This window comes from Venustampulla echinocandica (assembly GCF_003357145.1).
Source record: "Venustampulla echinocandica strain BP 5553 chromosome Unknown scaffold_1, whole genome shotgun sequence".
In the NCBI taxonomy this organism is placed as follows: Eukaryota; Fungi; Ascomycota; class Leotiomycetes; order Helotiales; family Pleuroascaceae; genus Venustampulla; species Venustampulla echinocandica.
This window is the reverse complement of record NW_022474206.1, coordinates 3,853,587-3,868,212: the sequence shown is the minus strand read 5'-3', so window position 1 is coordinate 3,868,212 and position 14,626 is coordinate 3,853,587. Positions and strand designations below refer to the sequence as shown.

Genomic DNA, 14,626 nt, shown 5'->3' with positions numbered 1-14,626 from the left:
ATCTTTAAGGGTAATATGATCTTGGCTCGCTACTCCTTTCTTTTCGTCTCGGCTACACAGGCAGTGAGGATATTCTGTTTATATAGAAAACGGCCAGGTTGCTTCAGCAAATAATGGGTTTGGTTTTCATTTGCATTTCCCGGATATACGTATATGTATATAGAATTAGGGAGATCTAGAGATAGGTAGAATATAAAATTACTCAGCTGCTAAATTTCCCACCGTCTCCCGCTAAAGGAATAAAACAATATCACAAGAGCTATACGATAAAGGTCAACACTACAAAGTACAGTACCAAAGACGTTTGACTAAGAAACTTGCTGCTTAATCATACACTGATCTATATAATAATTACTGTTTTGTAATATTACGTAGCTGAGAGGTGATTGTTCACGAGCAAAGCCCAAGCTGCTACCTCGCATCGGCATCGGCGGCTCTCCCTACTAGTCGACGTATTTCCCCTAACCCGGGTCCTGGAGCAGAGCGCGGCCCCCCGAACTTGGTCCCACCAACCACCACCCAGCACGCTACACCTTCCATCGCGTGCAAATATCTCCGCCGGCGCCCTTCCCTATGACGATCCTACCTATCAATTATATACTTTTCGATATGCGGGATTTATGCGCCCAGCTGGGGAATCCCCAGGATTTTAAGAAACCTTATATCTCCGCGGACCGGACCGGCAGGTTAACTTCCGGCAGATAAACAGACAGCCATACCGATATATCTCCGCGTCGTCTCGGAGTGAGGGCGGCTTCCATCGACAAGTGCAAAGCGAGACTGGGGAACTTTCGGAGAGCGGAAAGTGCGGGTGATGGAGTTTTACGGAAATTACGGCCAGGTCCATCTTGGTATACGGCCGCGTGATGCCGGCGCGACTGTGAACGGTCAGGAGGAAGGGCTCTTTTGCCAAAGGCGAGTGAGTGGCATGATTGCATCGGTTCGCTTGACAAATGGCGGAGGCCAAGTGGGAGGGGCGTTGCTGTAATACATAAGATATGAGGGATGGCCGGCCGTGGCAATGTTACAGATCTTGAACTGTTCTCCTCTTTGATAAATTGATCCACCAAACAGTAACCGATTTGCGGGGAAGGGCTACAGTTTACTGCTAATTCCAATCCTTGGCAAGTTGAAGGCTTGGGACCTGTTTAACATGAAGATGCAGAATCAGCCAGAATGTTTCCGTGGAAACGAAAACTATGTTGCTGATCCTGGGTTCAAATTCGAGGAGCTTTGGGGAGCTCCGGTAGACCGCGCTGTTGGAGATTCCTATCCAACGCGCGAAGATGAGCTGTTTCATGACAGGAGTCTATTGACTGACGTGAGTTTCCAGCATTCTTCATATAGGAAAAGGGGTCAATGCTAATAACGTGACGGTAAAGAACTCACCCACTTTCCGTCTCGATAACTCCTTCGACTGCTGGGAGTTGCCTCTTCCCGTAGCGCTGTGGACCACATTTCAACAACCCTCAGTGCCATCCACATCGCATATTCAACGCCAGGGTGAAGACAATGGTACCACTGGTAGCTGGTCGCCGCCGTGTGAGGAAAATGAAGGAGAAGGCGACTTGACTTTTGAGGCACCATCGGCTGCATTTGAGTACATGACGTCCGGAAAATCATTGCCTCCGCTCCAAGAGCTCAGCTGGTCCCCTACGTCCTCTCATTCAACTGCATCACCCCCTCAGACGCCTATCCAGTCGACCACAAAACAATACACGGCATATCCCCACCCCCCACCACAAAGCACAAAAATAACTAAAAGGGATAGACTAGAGGTAGGCTTAATATCTCTACTTTTTGTGCGATGGTCAAAGAGAGTTAACTAATAAGCCGAAATAGAAACGACGCGAGAAAAACCGCACTTCTCAAAGAAAATATCGGGAGCGAAAAGAAAAATACATCCATGATTTGGAACAGCAATGTAGGGACTTGCAGCGCAAGTACGACTTGTTGGTTGGGCTGCTTCCTGATGGCAGAAGGGATACCTTAGAACTAGAGGAATTGGGTGACAGGGAGGAGTGGAAATTACCAGAGGCTGATGAGTCTTAGTTGGCAAACTTGTTATTTGGAAAACCTCTGGGCTTGCATTGTGAAGGTGCAATGGTTGGTATACCAGGGGGTGTGGCAAGGAGTATAGTTGATGGATGGCGTTTCGGAAGAGGATCAGTGACATGTTGAGGGCGAATTTGGCGTTGCGAAACAAATGAACATTAATGGACCATCGATAACGGAGAGAAATACCATATTATTTATAATGAGAATGTTTTCTCAGAATTGCTTATGAAATAATGACTGTTCGTATATATGGAATATACGGCGAGTAGTGATTACATTCTCGCCAGTGGTTGTGCGTTAGTTTCTATAGCCGATCGATATCCATAGAAATTATTCCAACGTCTTCGACTTTGGCATGAAGCCTAGCTAATTGCCAGAGCATCTACCGTTGCTCAGTTGTGGATAGGGTAAATCCATGCCTTTATAGGAATTTTGGTAGCAAGGTATTGCTAGTAACCCAAGTTGAGATTGCACTCGTTAACGCGGAGCAATGACGTAGTCACTCGAATTGCGTCCGTTCCCACATAATTTAGGAAGCTCTTTGCTACAGGACAATACTCTGCAAGATCAACTTGATCTAGAGCTATGTGGTTGGGCCCATCACAACATTTAGCAACTTTTTCAGTACCCCTAGGAAACATGGACCCAGACAAAGTGGATAAGTGCATCTGTGAGTATACTATACTCGAGAGGTATAGACTCGGATATTCCTTGAAAAGACATGCAACGACCCTTTGGTGAAAACCATGACTGCGAGCTTGTGCGGTCTGTGACATAGTATAAACACATATATAGCACTCGATTTAAAGGTTCTGCGCTTCTTCTCTGTGCCGGTACTTAACTCCATTCACAACTTTGCGAATCCGCTCGAAACAGTAGCAGATATCGATTCTATCACCCTTTAATTTTAAGGATTAGTAGCATCGTTGATGATGGGGAAGAATAATAAGGTGGGAAGTAGCTCGAATGATATCTGCACGGCAATAGTGAACGGCTGTGTCAAGTGTATGAACACCATTTACAAAAGCTTCCGTTCATCGAATTACGCTTATTCGAAGGCAAAACGAACTTCACGATCCTCTCGGGAACTCCTTCAAAAAGACAAAACATCAATGACCACATCGCAACTAGCGAGGAAATTTTCCGACGGAACAGTGATGATATATAGTTTTAGGCCAGAAAGGAAGTCGTCTCACCGGGAGGTTCCCAATTACCAAATTGCTGATGATTCCGGAAATTGCCCGAGAAAAGGCTCGAAGTTAATAGGATAACAACGTATCACTGGATTCAAGCCCATAGGCTAGAACCTGCTCAGTCACCCTATTCCCGCAAATGTTTCAAGTTTAACTGCGGTCTTAAGTTGGATGACCACCTTCGAACTGGGTCGCTGCACGATAGAGCTCTGCGAATTTATAGCGAGGACGTAACTGGTCTCTCTCAGCAACGGCGCTCTCGAGCTTAGTGGATTGCCGCATATTAGCAGCTCTCTATGCCAAAGTAGAGAGTACGTCGCGTATAAGCAGAATGGACGTGCTCGGTCCCTCGGTCCCCAGGGCCACCCTAATTCGAAATATATTTCCTGGTACGTGGACCACTACCCCTTTATTGTGCAGAGTTGTCACTTTCCCCAAGTTTTATGTTTCTCAGATGCTTCCCAGTGGGATATCCGTACCCGCCATAGGGTAATTGGGCAATGGCTGTCGTTGATCCCTTTCTGACTGCTGTTTCCGCAAATTGAGAAGTCGAATTCGATTCATATAACACTCTGGCCCAAGCAGACATCGATTTAAAATCGGTTTCCAACGACCTGTACCATGTTGTTTTGCGTCAACGGGTTCGCTTCACCGGTGATATTCGTCTGGTTGACGACAGATATAGAGGCATTATGGGAGGAGGCCATCCGTGGTGGGTGTAATTCGATGACGTAGTTATTAAAATGAGTCTAGAGGAAATGTACACCGGTTCCTGTGAATTTAACTCCCATCATCGTGTGTTATATAGTAGGATAATTATACCAACCCATCTAGGATGCTTAAGGAGCCATCTGGTTTGTCGAAAGAAATCAAGTAGGGCGCTGTCGACAGCCAGCTGAAATTCCACGGTCGAAGGCCTGAGAGCTGTCGATGCTTCCGTTCTTCCCTGTCATCGCTGATTGCTGTATCCAAAATGCTGAAAACATGATTGCTGAAAAAGATATGTTTGTATCGCTAGGTGGAAAGGAAGGCCCAGTAAACCGGCGATACGGGCGTCGGTATGGTATCAATATGGCCAAGCCTAGGCACCCCAATGTTCCTAGGTCCAAGACGGGAAACCTCTTAGATTATTATGTCCTAGCAAGGAAATTGTGCTTACATGTTATGTAAGCGTGACCCTACTGCGAGAGGGCGAATGATGCTGCCGCGGTCTATTCCAGATCAAATTGCCCCTCCAATATCGACATAAGGTTTTGCTTTATAGTGTATGTAGTATTGCTTCATTGTTGCAAAATGATGACAGCGAGTGGGTTGGTTGAATGGGTTTGAGTAGCTAATTGCCCATGACACTGTGGTGGACTGAAATAGGAAATTCCTGACGGCCGTAATTTACAAACGCGTCTCAGCCCTCAGTACGTAGCACGAAGTACCGAATCAAGGGCGCTATAACTTTCAGGCCTTTCAATCGTCCGTGACATTCAGATTAAAGACGTTAAGTGGCCTGTCCACACCCCTAAGACAGTTATCGATTGCTGGAAGCACCCAAAAAATGATTTTAGTGATGGATGGCCTTCTCCCGCAATGAATCAATATTGTCCCATGTAACGTTGAAGCCAGGAGCTGTACAAGAATGTACCCCTCTCAGATATTTCTTAAAAGGGGAAGATTCGATACAACCAATAGCTTGCAGCCTCGATGCATGATCAAACGTATTTCCCCCGAATATCAGCGACTGGGAGACCCTCCTGCGGTCCTCAAAGCCAGCTTTTGCCTATCACTCCGCGTCGTACTATGGCCAATACCTACTAGCAAGAACGAGGGTAGTCCACGTCGGCGTCCCCTGTGAAAATCCGCCGCTAAGTCGGAGTCCGGATGTCATCCGTTGGTTGCAAATGAATACCTGTATTTCATTCTTGGTCAAGCTTATCTATGCCACCACACTAATTCGAGACTGGGAGTCATGAATCTTATGACGGCCAGGTGACCCTCTTCATGCTCATTGTTACTCTAACCCAGTTTTGGAGAGATGAGAGGCTTGGTCCATATTGATCCATCACCGTGCCGGGAGATTTACAAGAAACCTAGCCCCGGGGTTTCGACAATGTAGTATGGGCAGGAACTGCTGCAAAGTCCTTTGACGGTGGCGTGGGAGAGAAACGGCGGCCGAGTTATGGTCAAACACATCCCGCAGTTGCTGCCTGGGAATGGCATACTCTAGTGACGGTCGTTTGGAAATTTGGATGCCACGAACAACGTTTGGCCTATGATTTGATCCACGAAGCACTGGGCATACGGTGCAGTTATCGAATCATCTTCCATCTCCAACTCAGCTCCAGGGAGCTCGTACGACGAACGAAAGTCCTGTACGGTAAGCAGCGGCACATGCCGCAGGTTGGTTACCCCCTAAAACGTTAGGCCAGTGCCGTGGCTAGGACCACAGCCACCCCCTCTCCCTGATGTATGTCAAGGGAGGTTCGATTCGAAAGAAGGCAGACAGGTATCTACGTGATGTACGGAGTACAAAGTAAGGGGATAGGCTTCCACAATTGGGGCTGTCGTCGTGGGTGTCAGTGGGGAGCCACCAGGATCGACCGTCGGACGCGAGGACGCCACCAAACACCACAGATTTCACTTCCTATTCCAGTCCATTGCTCATGCCCATCCAGGAAAGATATTCGAACGAGCATGTCCGTCTAACCACGGTTGTGGCAGGCACAAACACTTCCAGCTTCAAGATGCTCCAACGCCTTATTGGTGCTTGATATCCTAGTATTTCAGTCGTTGGTTGCCAATTTCTTCCGGAAGGCCCCACATACTGTGAGGAGGAAAGCAAAAGAAGAAAAAAACCGTTAGCATGACAGCACTTTACTCAATCGGTAGAGCTTTGGATGAATCGTTCCCTCTCTTGATGTGCCCCTTCAATAAACTTAAGATGCCCATTAACCACAAAGTCCTTAAAGGGTATGCCTAGTTCAATATTTCGGCACATTGCCTGAGTAAGATACTCTCGTCGGTGCTTCATCCAAGGCGGTCAAGGCCACGGTACTCGAAGCCGGTGGTGTCATCATAAAAGCAGTGGCGTCGAGGATCCTAGCAGCCGCGATGGCCGACAAGGTTAAGCACTGTCGGGCAAACCCTGAGTAGCCATAGGCAAGGGCAACTTGGACAAGTTGGGGTGGGAGGCTGATTGGCGATATAAATCTCGCCAAAGGACAAGCAACCATAATGGACGCAACGGCCCATACCGGTTGAGGATGGTGGTAATTTTGGAGCTATTCCTTGAGCCAGTCGTGCTGATTAATGTGACGTGGGCTGGCAGGGGACCATCTAGTAGGGCATTAAAGGAGAATAGAGATGGTCGGGGATTGAAAAATAGGTGTGGTATGAAGTATATTTTGCTGATAAAATCCGGACTCCTATCACGAAGGCTTCTTCCTGGACGCCACTTCCGAAAGATCCAGTGGTTCGGCTTACATTGGCACAAGTTTGGCGAGTATTTTCCTGGCCAATCTCGGAATTCGGTTGTCATATTTTCTACAAAGGGATTGGTGCCTGGAAGGAAATAGAGGCAGCAAATCGTGCGGGAGACCTTGACGGATCATTAACCCCTATGTTTCTTGAAGGCCTCATGCACAGTGACACCACTCTCAACGTCTTCCTTCACGCGATCATCCGCCTCAAGAAGAGCGGGTAATATGTCGAGGACATTCGAGACTTTCTCCTTTGGAATGACAACAACGCCGTTCGTGGGGTCGCTGAAGACAAGGTCTCCAGGCTTAACAATGGTGCCATCAATGTCTAGTGACACTTGGAGAGCGTGAGGTTTGGCCTCCGCCCCTGCCCCAACCACTGAGGTTGCTTTCGCCCATATCTGGTAGTACAATGAGTTGACGCCCGGTGAATATATAGATTTGACGAAAAGAAAGGGCTAGTATATCATAACCGATAGGGTAGCGCAGCACATGGAAGTCTCTGCATGGAAGTGTAGAGAGTTTAAGCAAACACATTCAGCTCAGACGGAGACGGATGATCGACGGACCATGTCCTCCAATAATACGACGTATAGAAAAATGACGGACACAGGGCATTGGAGGAAAGGGAGGATGCATTATGTGCATGCTAGACTTACTGGCAACCCTGTTGACTGCAGTTCAGTCATATCTCTTACTCTTCCGTTTACAACGATGCCCTTGGCATTGAGAACCTTCATTCTCAACGCCATAATCCCACCCAGGACAGCGCATCTCTGACCGTCGGGTTGGCTTAGGACAACAATGGTCTCGGGCTCAGTCAAATCAACATAATGGCGGCCGACCGGAATATTTCCAGGAGGAAGTTGAGTAGTGTCTCGACCACTCTTTGAGGCAAAGACAATAGTGGAAGCTGGCGCTATAGTAACCTGGCCGTTTGTGGAGGCGCCGGAAGGTGCATACAGCTTCAGATCGGAAAGAAAGCCTGCATTGGGCACGTGCAGTTTCAGGAGGGCATCGGCGATGTCGCATGCCGTGTATTTCTTCAGAAGCTCAAGAGATTGGCGGGCAAGCGTTGCGGAGGAGACGGTGGCCATGGTCTAAGGGTGGTGTTGATGGTGATGGTGGTGGTGGTGGTAGCCGGCGATGCAATGGGATCAGAACAAGTTGCTGGGTCTAGCTCTGAGGCTGGACTCTGGACTCTGGATTCTGTTAAGAGACAGCTAGTTCGTTTAGGAGGGACACTAATGAGAATAGGGAATGGGGCCACAGAGAGACGGTGGTATTTTATTATTGGTAGGTAGGTGGTAGCAGGATAAGGTGTGCGTTGTTGTGTTTTCCCGCAACCTCGGTAAGAGAACGAGGTAGCAAAGATGATGCTGCTATTATGCTACTTTGTACGTCCCACCAGCATGGAGGCGGAGGTTCAAGTTAGGGGGAGAACTGGGAGGATGCAACGTAATAGTGCTATTGCCCCCCACTTGCTGCAATTAGGTGCCAATGTTGTTTGTACGCAGGCGCCTTCTTCAGTGCCTACGTACCTTTAGGTACTGAACATACTGTATGTAGGTATTCACGACGACATCTAGATACGTACCTTACCTTAGCTACCTAGGTACCTTTGCCTTAGGTAGTACTACGTTCTTGATACTCATTCGTACCTTGATATCTACTTGATTCAATACCTCACTACCCACCAGCCCTATCAAGGATCTTAAGTAAGGGCCACTTGGTAGTTCCGCGATGCCAACAGCTCAAGGAAGCGGCCCAAGCTGATTAAGCTGTTAAAAGTGGCTAGGAAGGTAGACAGAGTCTGACAGACCCCTATATTCCTGTTTCACTAACTCATCTCGACATCCGTGGTACAGAACAGTACTTCGCGGTCAAGGACGTGTTTCTACGCAAGATTTGCAAGCATTGCACTCTGTAGCTAGGTCAGCTCCATCACAGCACATAATGCTCCTGGAGACGGATGCAGAGATAACACTTGCCGGTAGCAGGATAGCCACTGATCCTTCCAACTGCAACTGCATCTGCATCTGCGTCTGCAGGCTATAGCGGAGGATGCCCCCTATATAGCCAGCAGAAGGAAATAGTGCGACGTGATAGACGGCCTCGTTGCTGCATGGAGATATCGGCAGCATGAGGGTATTCGCGGCTCGTACTTCGTACATGGCGGCGACTAGAATTGCATGGGCGTGGTCCCCATCTAAATCAGAGATAATTCATCCTGTTATTCGCACCAAGCTGGCTGGCTTGCACCTCGTCCTCCACCCCCACCTGTCCTCCCGTCTTACTCTGCTCCCATCCACAACCACGCATCTTGGGCGCATCAAGCCTCACTCCTCGACCAACTACACGTGCATTACGTGCATTCCTCCTATTCCTATTCCTCCTCCTCTCTCCTCTCTTCCTTGTCTCTCTTGCGTTTCCGACAACCACAACCACCACCACAACCCTTCCCACAAGCACGGCACGACCTGGCCCGACCCGGCCGCCCTCCCCGATCTACACTCTAACGCCATCCTGACCTGTAACTTGTAAGGCGTCCAGAGTCCAGGGGAGTGAGCTTTCCCGCGACCCCACCCGTCTGCATACTGCCATACTGGAGCTGGCGCCGCGGTTTCCTAGACAATCAGAGCAGCAACGTCCGAGCCAGAACCAGGTGCCGAGCTAGAGCCCAGAGGTAGAGCGGACACTATTCCCCAGGTTGATATCATATTATCATGGCTGTCAAGTAAGTCTTCTCTCGTCCTATTTCCCTTACGGCACAGCCTATCTAGGGTCGTCCAGCTATACACACATTTTTCTTTCTCCTCTGCACGAGCAAGAGCATATCATACTTTCAAACCTGATTTCATCATTCCACTTCGTCGAGTTATCATGTACCAGTTCCACCAAGAACAGCTTTCCTATTCGTTGCTGGCAGCGCAAGAGAAGAAGCTAAAAGCTCGCAAAAGCTGGGTTATGACAAGCCCGGGGTCCGAGAGCTTCATCAAACTACCAAATGAGGAGATCCTCTTCAGTTCGCCTCAACGAACGAGCCTCCAACTCTCTACCCCAAACACATATCCCGGGTCCCAACCGTACTCTGCCAAGAGCGATGGCGGAATCGTCTACATCACAAACCAACGAGTATGCCACCATCAGATCCTGAAGCAAAGACGACCTACTGATACTGCCCCTCCAAGATAGTCTATCTACCCACAACACCGACCGCCGAACTCCAATCCTTCTCCTCCCCAATCCTCAACCTACAAGATACCTTCGTCCGCGCACCCTTCTTCGGTGCCAATTACTGGACCGCAAACGTGAAGCCTGTCTCAGGAGGGGGCATTCCCCCCACGAATTCTGCTATTGAACTACGATTAACATTTCGTGAAGGCGGTGCATTCGACTTCCACAATACCTACGAGCAAATAAAAGAGCGGTTATACCAAGCATATATGGTGGCCCGAGAAAGTGGTCGGGCGGGAGACTCAAACATGGATTTCGGAAACGTCCATTTAGAACAATTGCCTGCGTACGAGGCGTGCAGCACGGTAGAGGATGGCGATGAGCTAGAAGCACCTCCTTATGAGTCACCGAGAGAGGTAGAGAATCAAGAGGATGAGCCGAGAATATTAAGTCCAGTTCCTATACGGCCGACGAGGGATACGACCATTGGGGTAGAAAAGTCCAGTAGCAATAGCTAGCGGTCCTAAATATAACGTAACTATATATGCTAATTTTCTTGCTTAAGACTTTTCGATCAGTCTATGAACCGAATAGGTAGAGTAAGTAGCTTGAAGTTGCACCACACTCCCTTGAATGCCTCGAAAAACGCGCAATTTGGTCCGCTGGCCTCAACATTGGAAACAATCGCTCCCAGGTTACTATACCACGTTCAAGACTTGCTAGCAACATATTCCCCTCTACTGGATAGGCTCCTCTTATATACCACAGCAGAGAGTTTATCCCTCAATGAGAGGAAGGGTGATGTAGACAGCTGCTTGGGGGCTTGAGCAACAACTTGAACCAGCTCCGCGTATCTGTAAAAACATCATACTAGCAGTTTGCCCCAATTCCATATTATTGCCACGTAAAGTAATGAATTCGATAATCTCATAGCAAACTTGGCTGGCCTGAATTCCTAAATTACCCAACGTTGAAAGGTGATCATGTGATACTTTCCACGTGATATTCCGAAGCCATTCTGCCCAGCCAATAAAAACACATCAATTCCAAGCTTGGTGCACCCGGGTTCAATTTTCGAGCCGGACGACCTTACCTCGACACGACCTCTATCCATCGATCAATCAATTCCCGCATAACCCTACCCGATCCGTTGCACGCTTGTGATTGCGAACAATATGGGTATCTTCGATACTTTCGCCGATCTAATAGCTGCGGCCGCGCCATGGAGTGAAGCCGAAGCCGAAGCCCCTCAGGATGCCGGTACCGACGAGCAGAATGATGAGGGGGGTGTGAAGGTATGTCGTGCGCCTTGTTTCCTTGCGTTTTTATTCAGAAGATATGGAAAGGGGGGTATTGGTGTACTGGGAGTGGTTGGAGGGGGAAGCTGAAAGTTGAGTGTGAATGGGCAGATTCCATGCACGAGGGTTGGATGTACGATGGTCTGATATCGAGTGAGAGGAAGCATAGTTGCTGTATAAAAGACCAAAGGCCTCGTTTTTGAGAGTTGTTTGAATTAAAGCTAATGATATTGCGTTATAGAGCGATAGCGAAGAGAAGGAGGAGGAAGCCGGGGCAGAAGAAGAGGAGGAGGAGGAGGAGGAGATGGTCGATCCTAAGGAGACATTCGAAGAGGGTGAGTTGATTTCATGTGTCTGAGACAGGATCTATTTAGTCTAGGAGATGTCTGCGATGTGGGAGTCCCCTTTGAGCTACGGAGCGCGGGTGGCATTTGAAAGCTGCTGGACAATCGGATCTCTCCTTGGACTGGAAAATCGATGGCCTTGGCCCTACTTATCTTGGACAGACGTTGTGACGTGGGCATCTAAACTAACTTCGTGCAGAATGCAGAGAATCCAAGGCTTGCGCTCCGGCCAAGCACCACTTCGACGATTGCGTCGACCGTGTTACCACCGGTGTCAACAAGCTCTCTCCCAATGAAGATTGCGTTGAAGAGTGTAGGTGTTGCTAAGCTTCCTCTAGACCGCTGCTGATATCCAATATAGTCTTCCACCTCACACACTGCGCGACCGAATGTGCCGCCCCAAAGCTCTGGAAGGTGCTCAAATGAGCGATTTATCCTCATAATAGACGGCATCGAGCCTCCGCTGTCCTCGAATGATTATAGATGACCCGGAAGATGTGTTAGTGGGAGAGATGTTCGCATGGGCGATGTGTTCCGATTTGTTTTTGTACTATCTTCCAGAGACATCCCCTTTTCGCCGCACAATGCATGTAGTATAAGAAAGAATATAGATGGTGTCCTCATTGATTCGTGCTGTCCCTGGAAACAGTCTTTAACTGACATCCTAGAGACGTGAATGATAGCCATATTAGTAGAGGTCATCTCTTGTGGCATCACCTATTATATAGACCATTCCAAAAAGATTAGCAGCTGGTAGTGAGCTTGTGGCTTGTCTCTGCCACGGGCCATTGCACCAAGTCGGTTCTTTAGGACCGAGGCAATGTGACCTCTTGAAATCCGGGGTAGCGACTCCAAAAGGCGTAGCGCCCGCCCCGCTTCTGGGGACAATTCCCCCTCGTTCTGCGATCGTATTATTACTTGCTATTTCAGCAGCAATCATCTTTATATCTCTATCCTATGAATGAGCGGTTGCGAATAATCTTATCATTTATGGTTTGAAATCGAGTAATGCGCGGACGTCGCCTATATCGGGGACGCAACCATGGCGACCCACGCGGTGCAAGCTGGTGAAGCGAGGTCTGAAGGGGACACCCCAGACGGTAGGCATGAAGCATCCAACACTACACGCGACACGTCCAACCCGACGGTAAAAGAGAAGAACCAGGCTCAACACAGCGCACCAACTGTGTCGCATGGAGAGACGTTACCCGGGTGGACGATTATGCGGCCTTTAAGGATGCGCGCGAGGAACAATAATCGGGCGAGACATACTGCAGATGGAAACTTAGGAGGGAATGAGGACGGCATCGTTGATGGCGACAAGAAGGGCAGCGATGACCTTAAGGTTACGGAGACGAACGACACTGGCGATGGTTCGCGCGGAGTTGGGGAAGTCGAGTCTGCTGGGGATTTGAGAAGTGATGATGAATTACTGGATGAAGATGAGCAAGAAGACGGCGCAACCCGTCAGCAACACCAACATCATGTTCGAGCTGGTGGAGGAGGTAGCCAGCACAGGGGTGAAAATGGATTAGATGGCACGGCAGATGTTGGTGTAGGCGAATTTAAGGTGTACAAGAGGAGGTGGTTTGGCTTGGTTCAATTAGTCTTGCTGAACATCATCGTCAGTTGGGATGTGAGCACCCCTTATCTACAATCAAGCTTAATTTCCATGCTAAACCCTCCCATTAGTGGTTAACATTCTCTGCAAGTTCAAATACCGCTGCCCAATACTACGAAGTATCAGAATCAGCGGTCAATTGGCTTAGCACGGCTTTCCTCTTTGCCTTCGTCGTCGCCGCGCCCCTTACCATCTATACTCTCCACCGAGGAGGACCAAAACACTCTATTGTCACTGCATCTGTTCTTCTACTCCTTGGAAATTGGATTCGGTATGGGTCTACTAAGGCAGGGACACATGGGAGCTTCGGGGGTGTTTTGTTTGGACAGATTTTGACTGGTTTAGCGCAACCATTTGTTCTTTCGGCGCCGACCAGATATTCTGATCTTTGGTTCACAAATCGGGGGAGGGTTGCTGCTACGGCTGTCATGAGCCTGGCAAACCCATTTGGGGGCGCTCTAGCGCAACTCATCGGTCCGATGTGGGCAGTTTCGCCTGGAGATATACCAAATCTCGTGCTATATATTGCCATTATTGTACGCATGCTATACCCTTCAACTTGTACTTACGCTAACTACCGTATTAGTCCACTGTTGCCTCTGTCCCCTCATTGTTTCTCCCGGCGGCTCCCCCAACACCAAGTTCAGTATCAGGAACAACCCCTAAACAACCAGTCGCCGAATCCTTGAAATTTCTCTTCACGTCCCCGGAATTCTACATGATTTTAATTCCCTTCTGGCTCTACGTCGCCCTCTTCAACAGTCTCTCCTCTCTTATCAACCAAGTTTTAGAGCCATATGCCTTCTCCGAAACCGACGCCGGCATAGCAGGCGCACTCCTCATCGCTGTCGGCCTAGTCACTTCAGCGATCACCTCCCCAATAATCGACCGCACAAAATCATACCTCATAGGCATAAAAATCCAAGTCCCCATCATCGGCCTCGCCTATCTAGCCTATACCTGGGCACCCCAAACACGTAGCATCGCCGCAATATACACCATTCTCTCCGTCTTGGGCGCCGCTTCTTTCAGTCTCGTTCCTGTCGTCCTGGAATACCTGATCGAGATCACGCACCCTGTGTCACCAGGAGTTTCTAGTACGATATGTTGGACGGGCGGACAACTACTTGGTGGTATTTTCATACTTATTTCGGATGCGTTGCGTGATAGCGGTGTTAATGACGGGACAGCGGATGATGGAACTACGAGACCGCCAGGGAATATGTACCGCGCGTTGGTTTTCCAGACTGTTATGGCGCTGGTGGCCGTGCCTCTCCCGTTGATGTTAGGGTGTTTTGGCCGTGGTCATCGCGTTAGGATGAGGAGGATTGATGCGGATAAGGAAACAGATGGCATCGTGGACCAAAGTGTCTTGGTTTGATTTTTCTATTCCAGCTATAGACTCAGAAGAGACTTCCGTTTATACACCTGTCTGGCCAGGCCTTAAGAACCTATAATACCCTTG

General features: G+C 48.8%; 5 protein-coding genes across 5 annotated transcripts; 4 read left to right on the top strand and 1 right to left on the bottom strand.

Moving 5' to 3' along the window:
- Positions 1 to 1,153: 1,153 nt before the first annotated feature.
- BP5553_03804 (uncharacterized protein) lies at positions 1,154 to 2,052 on the top strand (the record flags this gene model as incomplete). The annotated part of the gene is made up of 3 exons (XM_032012427.1): positions 1,154 to 1,321; positions 1,383 to 1,778; positions 1,843 to 2,052. 3 exons carry the CDS (start codon positions 1,154 to 1,156, stop codon positions 2,050 to 2,052), a joined length of 774 nt encoding a protein of 257 aa, XP_031872120.1.
- A 4,800-nt stretch (positions 2,053 to 6,852) lies between these two features.
- BP5553_03803 (uncharacterized protein) lies at positions 6,853 to 7,818 on the bottom strand (the record flags this gene model as incomplete). Its single annotated transcript, XM_032012426.1, has 2 exons — positions 6,853 to 7,122; positions 7,381 to 7,818. 2 exons carry the CDS (start codon positions 7,816 to 7,818, stop codon positions 6,853 to 6,855), a joined length of 708 nt encoding a protein of 235 aa, XP_031872119.1.
- Positions 7,819 to 9,604: 1,786 nt separating this feature from the next.
- On the top strand, positions 9,605 to 10,416 carry BP5553_03802 (PH protein; the record flags this gene model as incomplete). Its single annotated transcript, XM_032012425.1, has 2 exons — positions 9,605 to 9,856; positions 9,913 to 10,416. 2 exons carry the CDS (start codon positions 9,605 to 9,607, stop codon positions 10,414 to 10,416), a joined length of 756 nt encoding a protein of 251 aa, XP_031872118.1.
- A 657-nt stretch (positions 10,417 to 11,073) lies between these two features.
- On the top strand, positions 11,074 to 11,966 carry BP5553_03801 (uncharacterized protein; the record flags this gene model as incomplete). Its single annotated transcript, XM_032012424.1, has 4 exons — positions 11,074 to 11,193; positions 11,438 to 11,531; positions 11,740 to 11,853; positions 11,902 to 11,966. The coding sequence occupies 4 exons, from the start codon at positions 11,074 to 11,076 to the stop codon at positions 11,964 to 11,966; spliced, it is 393 nt and encodes a 130-aa protein (XP_031872117.1).
- Positions 11,967 to 12,582: 616 nt separating this feature from the next.
- Positions 12,583 to 14,542, top strand: BP5553_03800 (uncharacterized protein; the record flags this gene model as incomplete). Its single annotated transcript, XM_032012423.1, has 3 exons — positions 12,583 to 13,176; positions 13,233 to 13,697; positions 13,748 to 14,542. 3 exons carry the CDS (start codon positions 12,583 to 12,585, stop codon positions 14,540 to 14,542), a joined length of 1,854 nt encoding a protein of 617 aa, XP_031872116.1.
- Between the last annotated feature and the right edge of the window lie 84 nt (positions 14,543 to 14,626).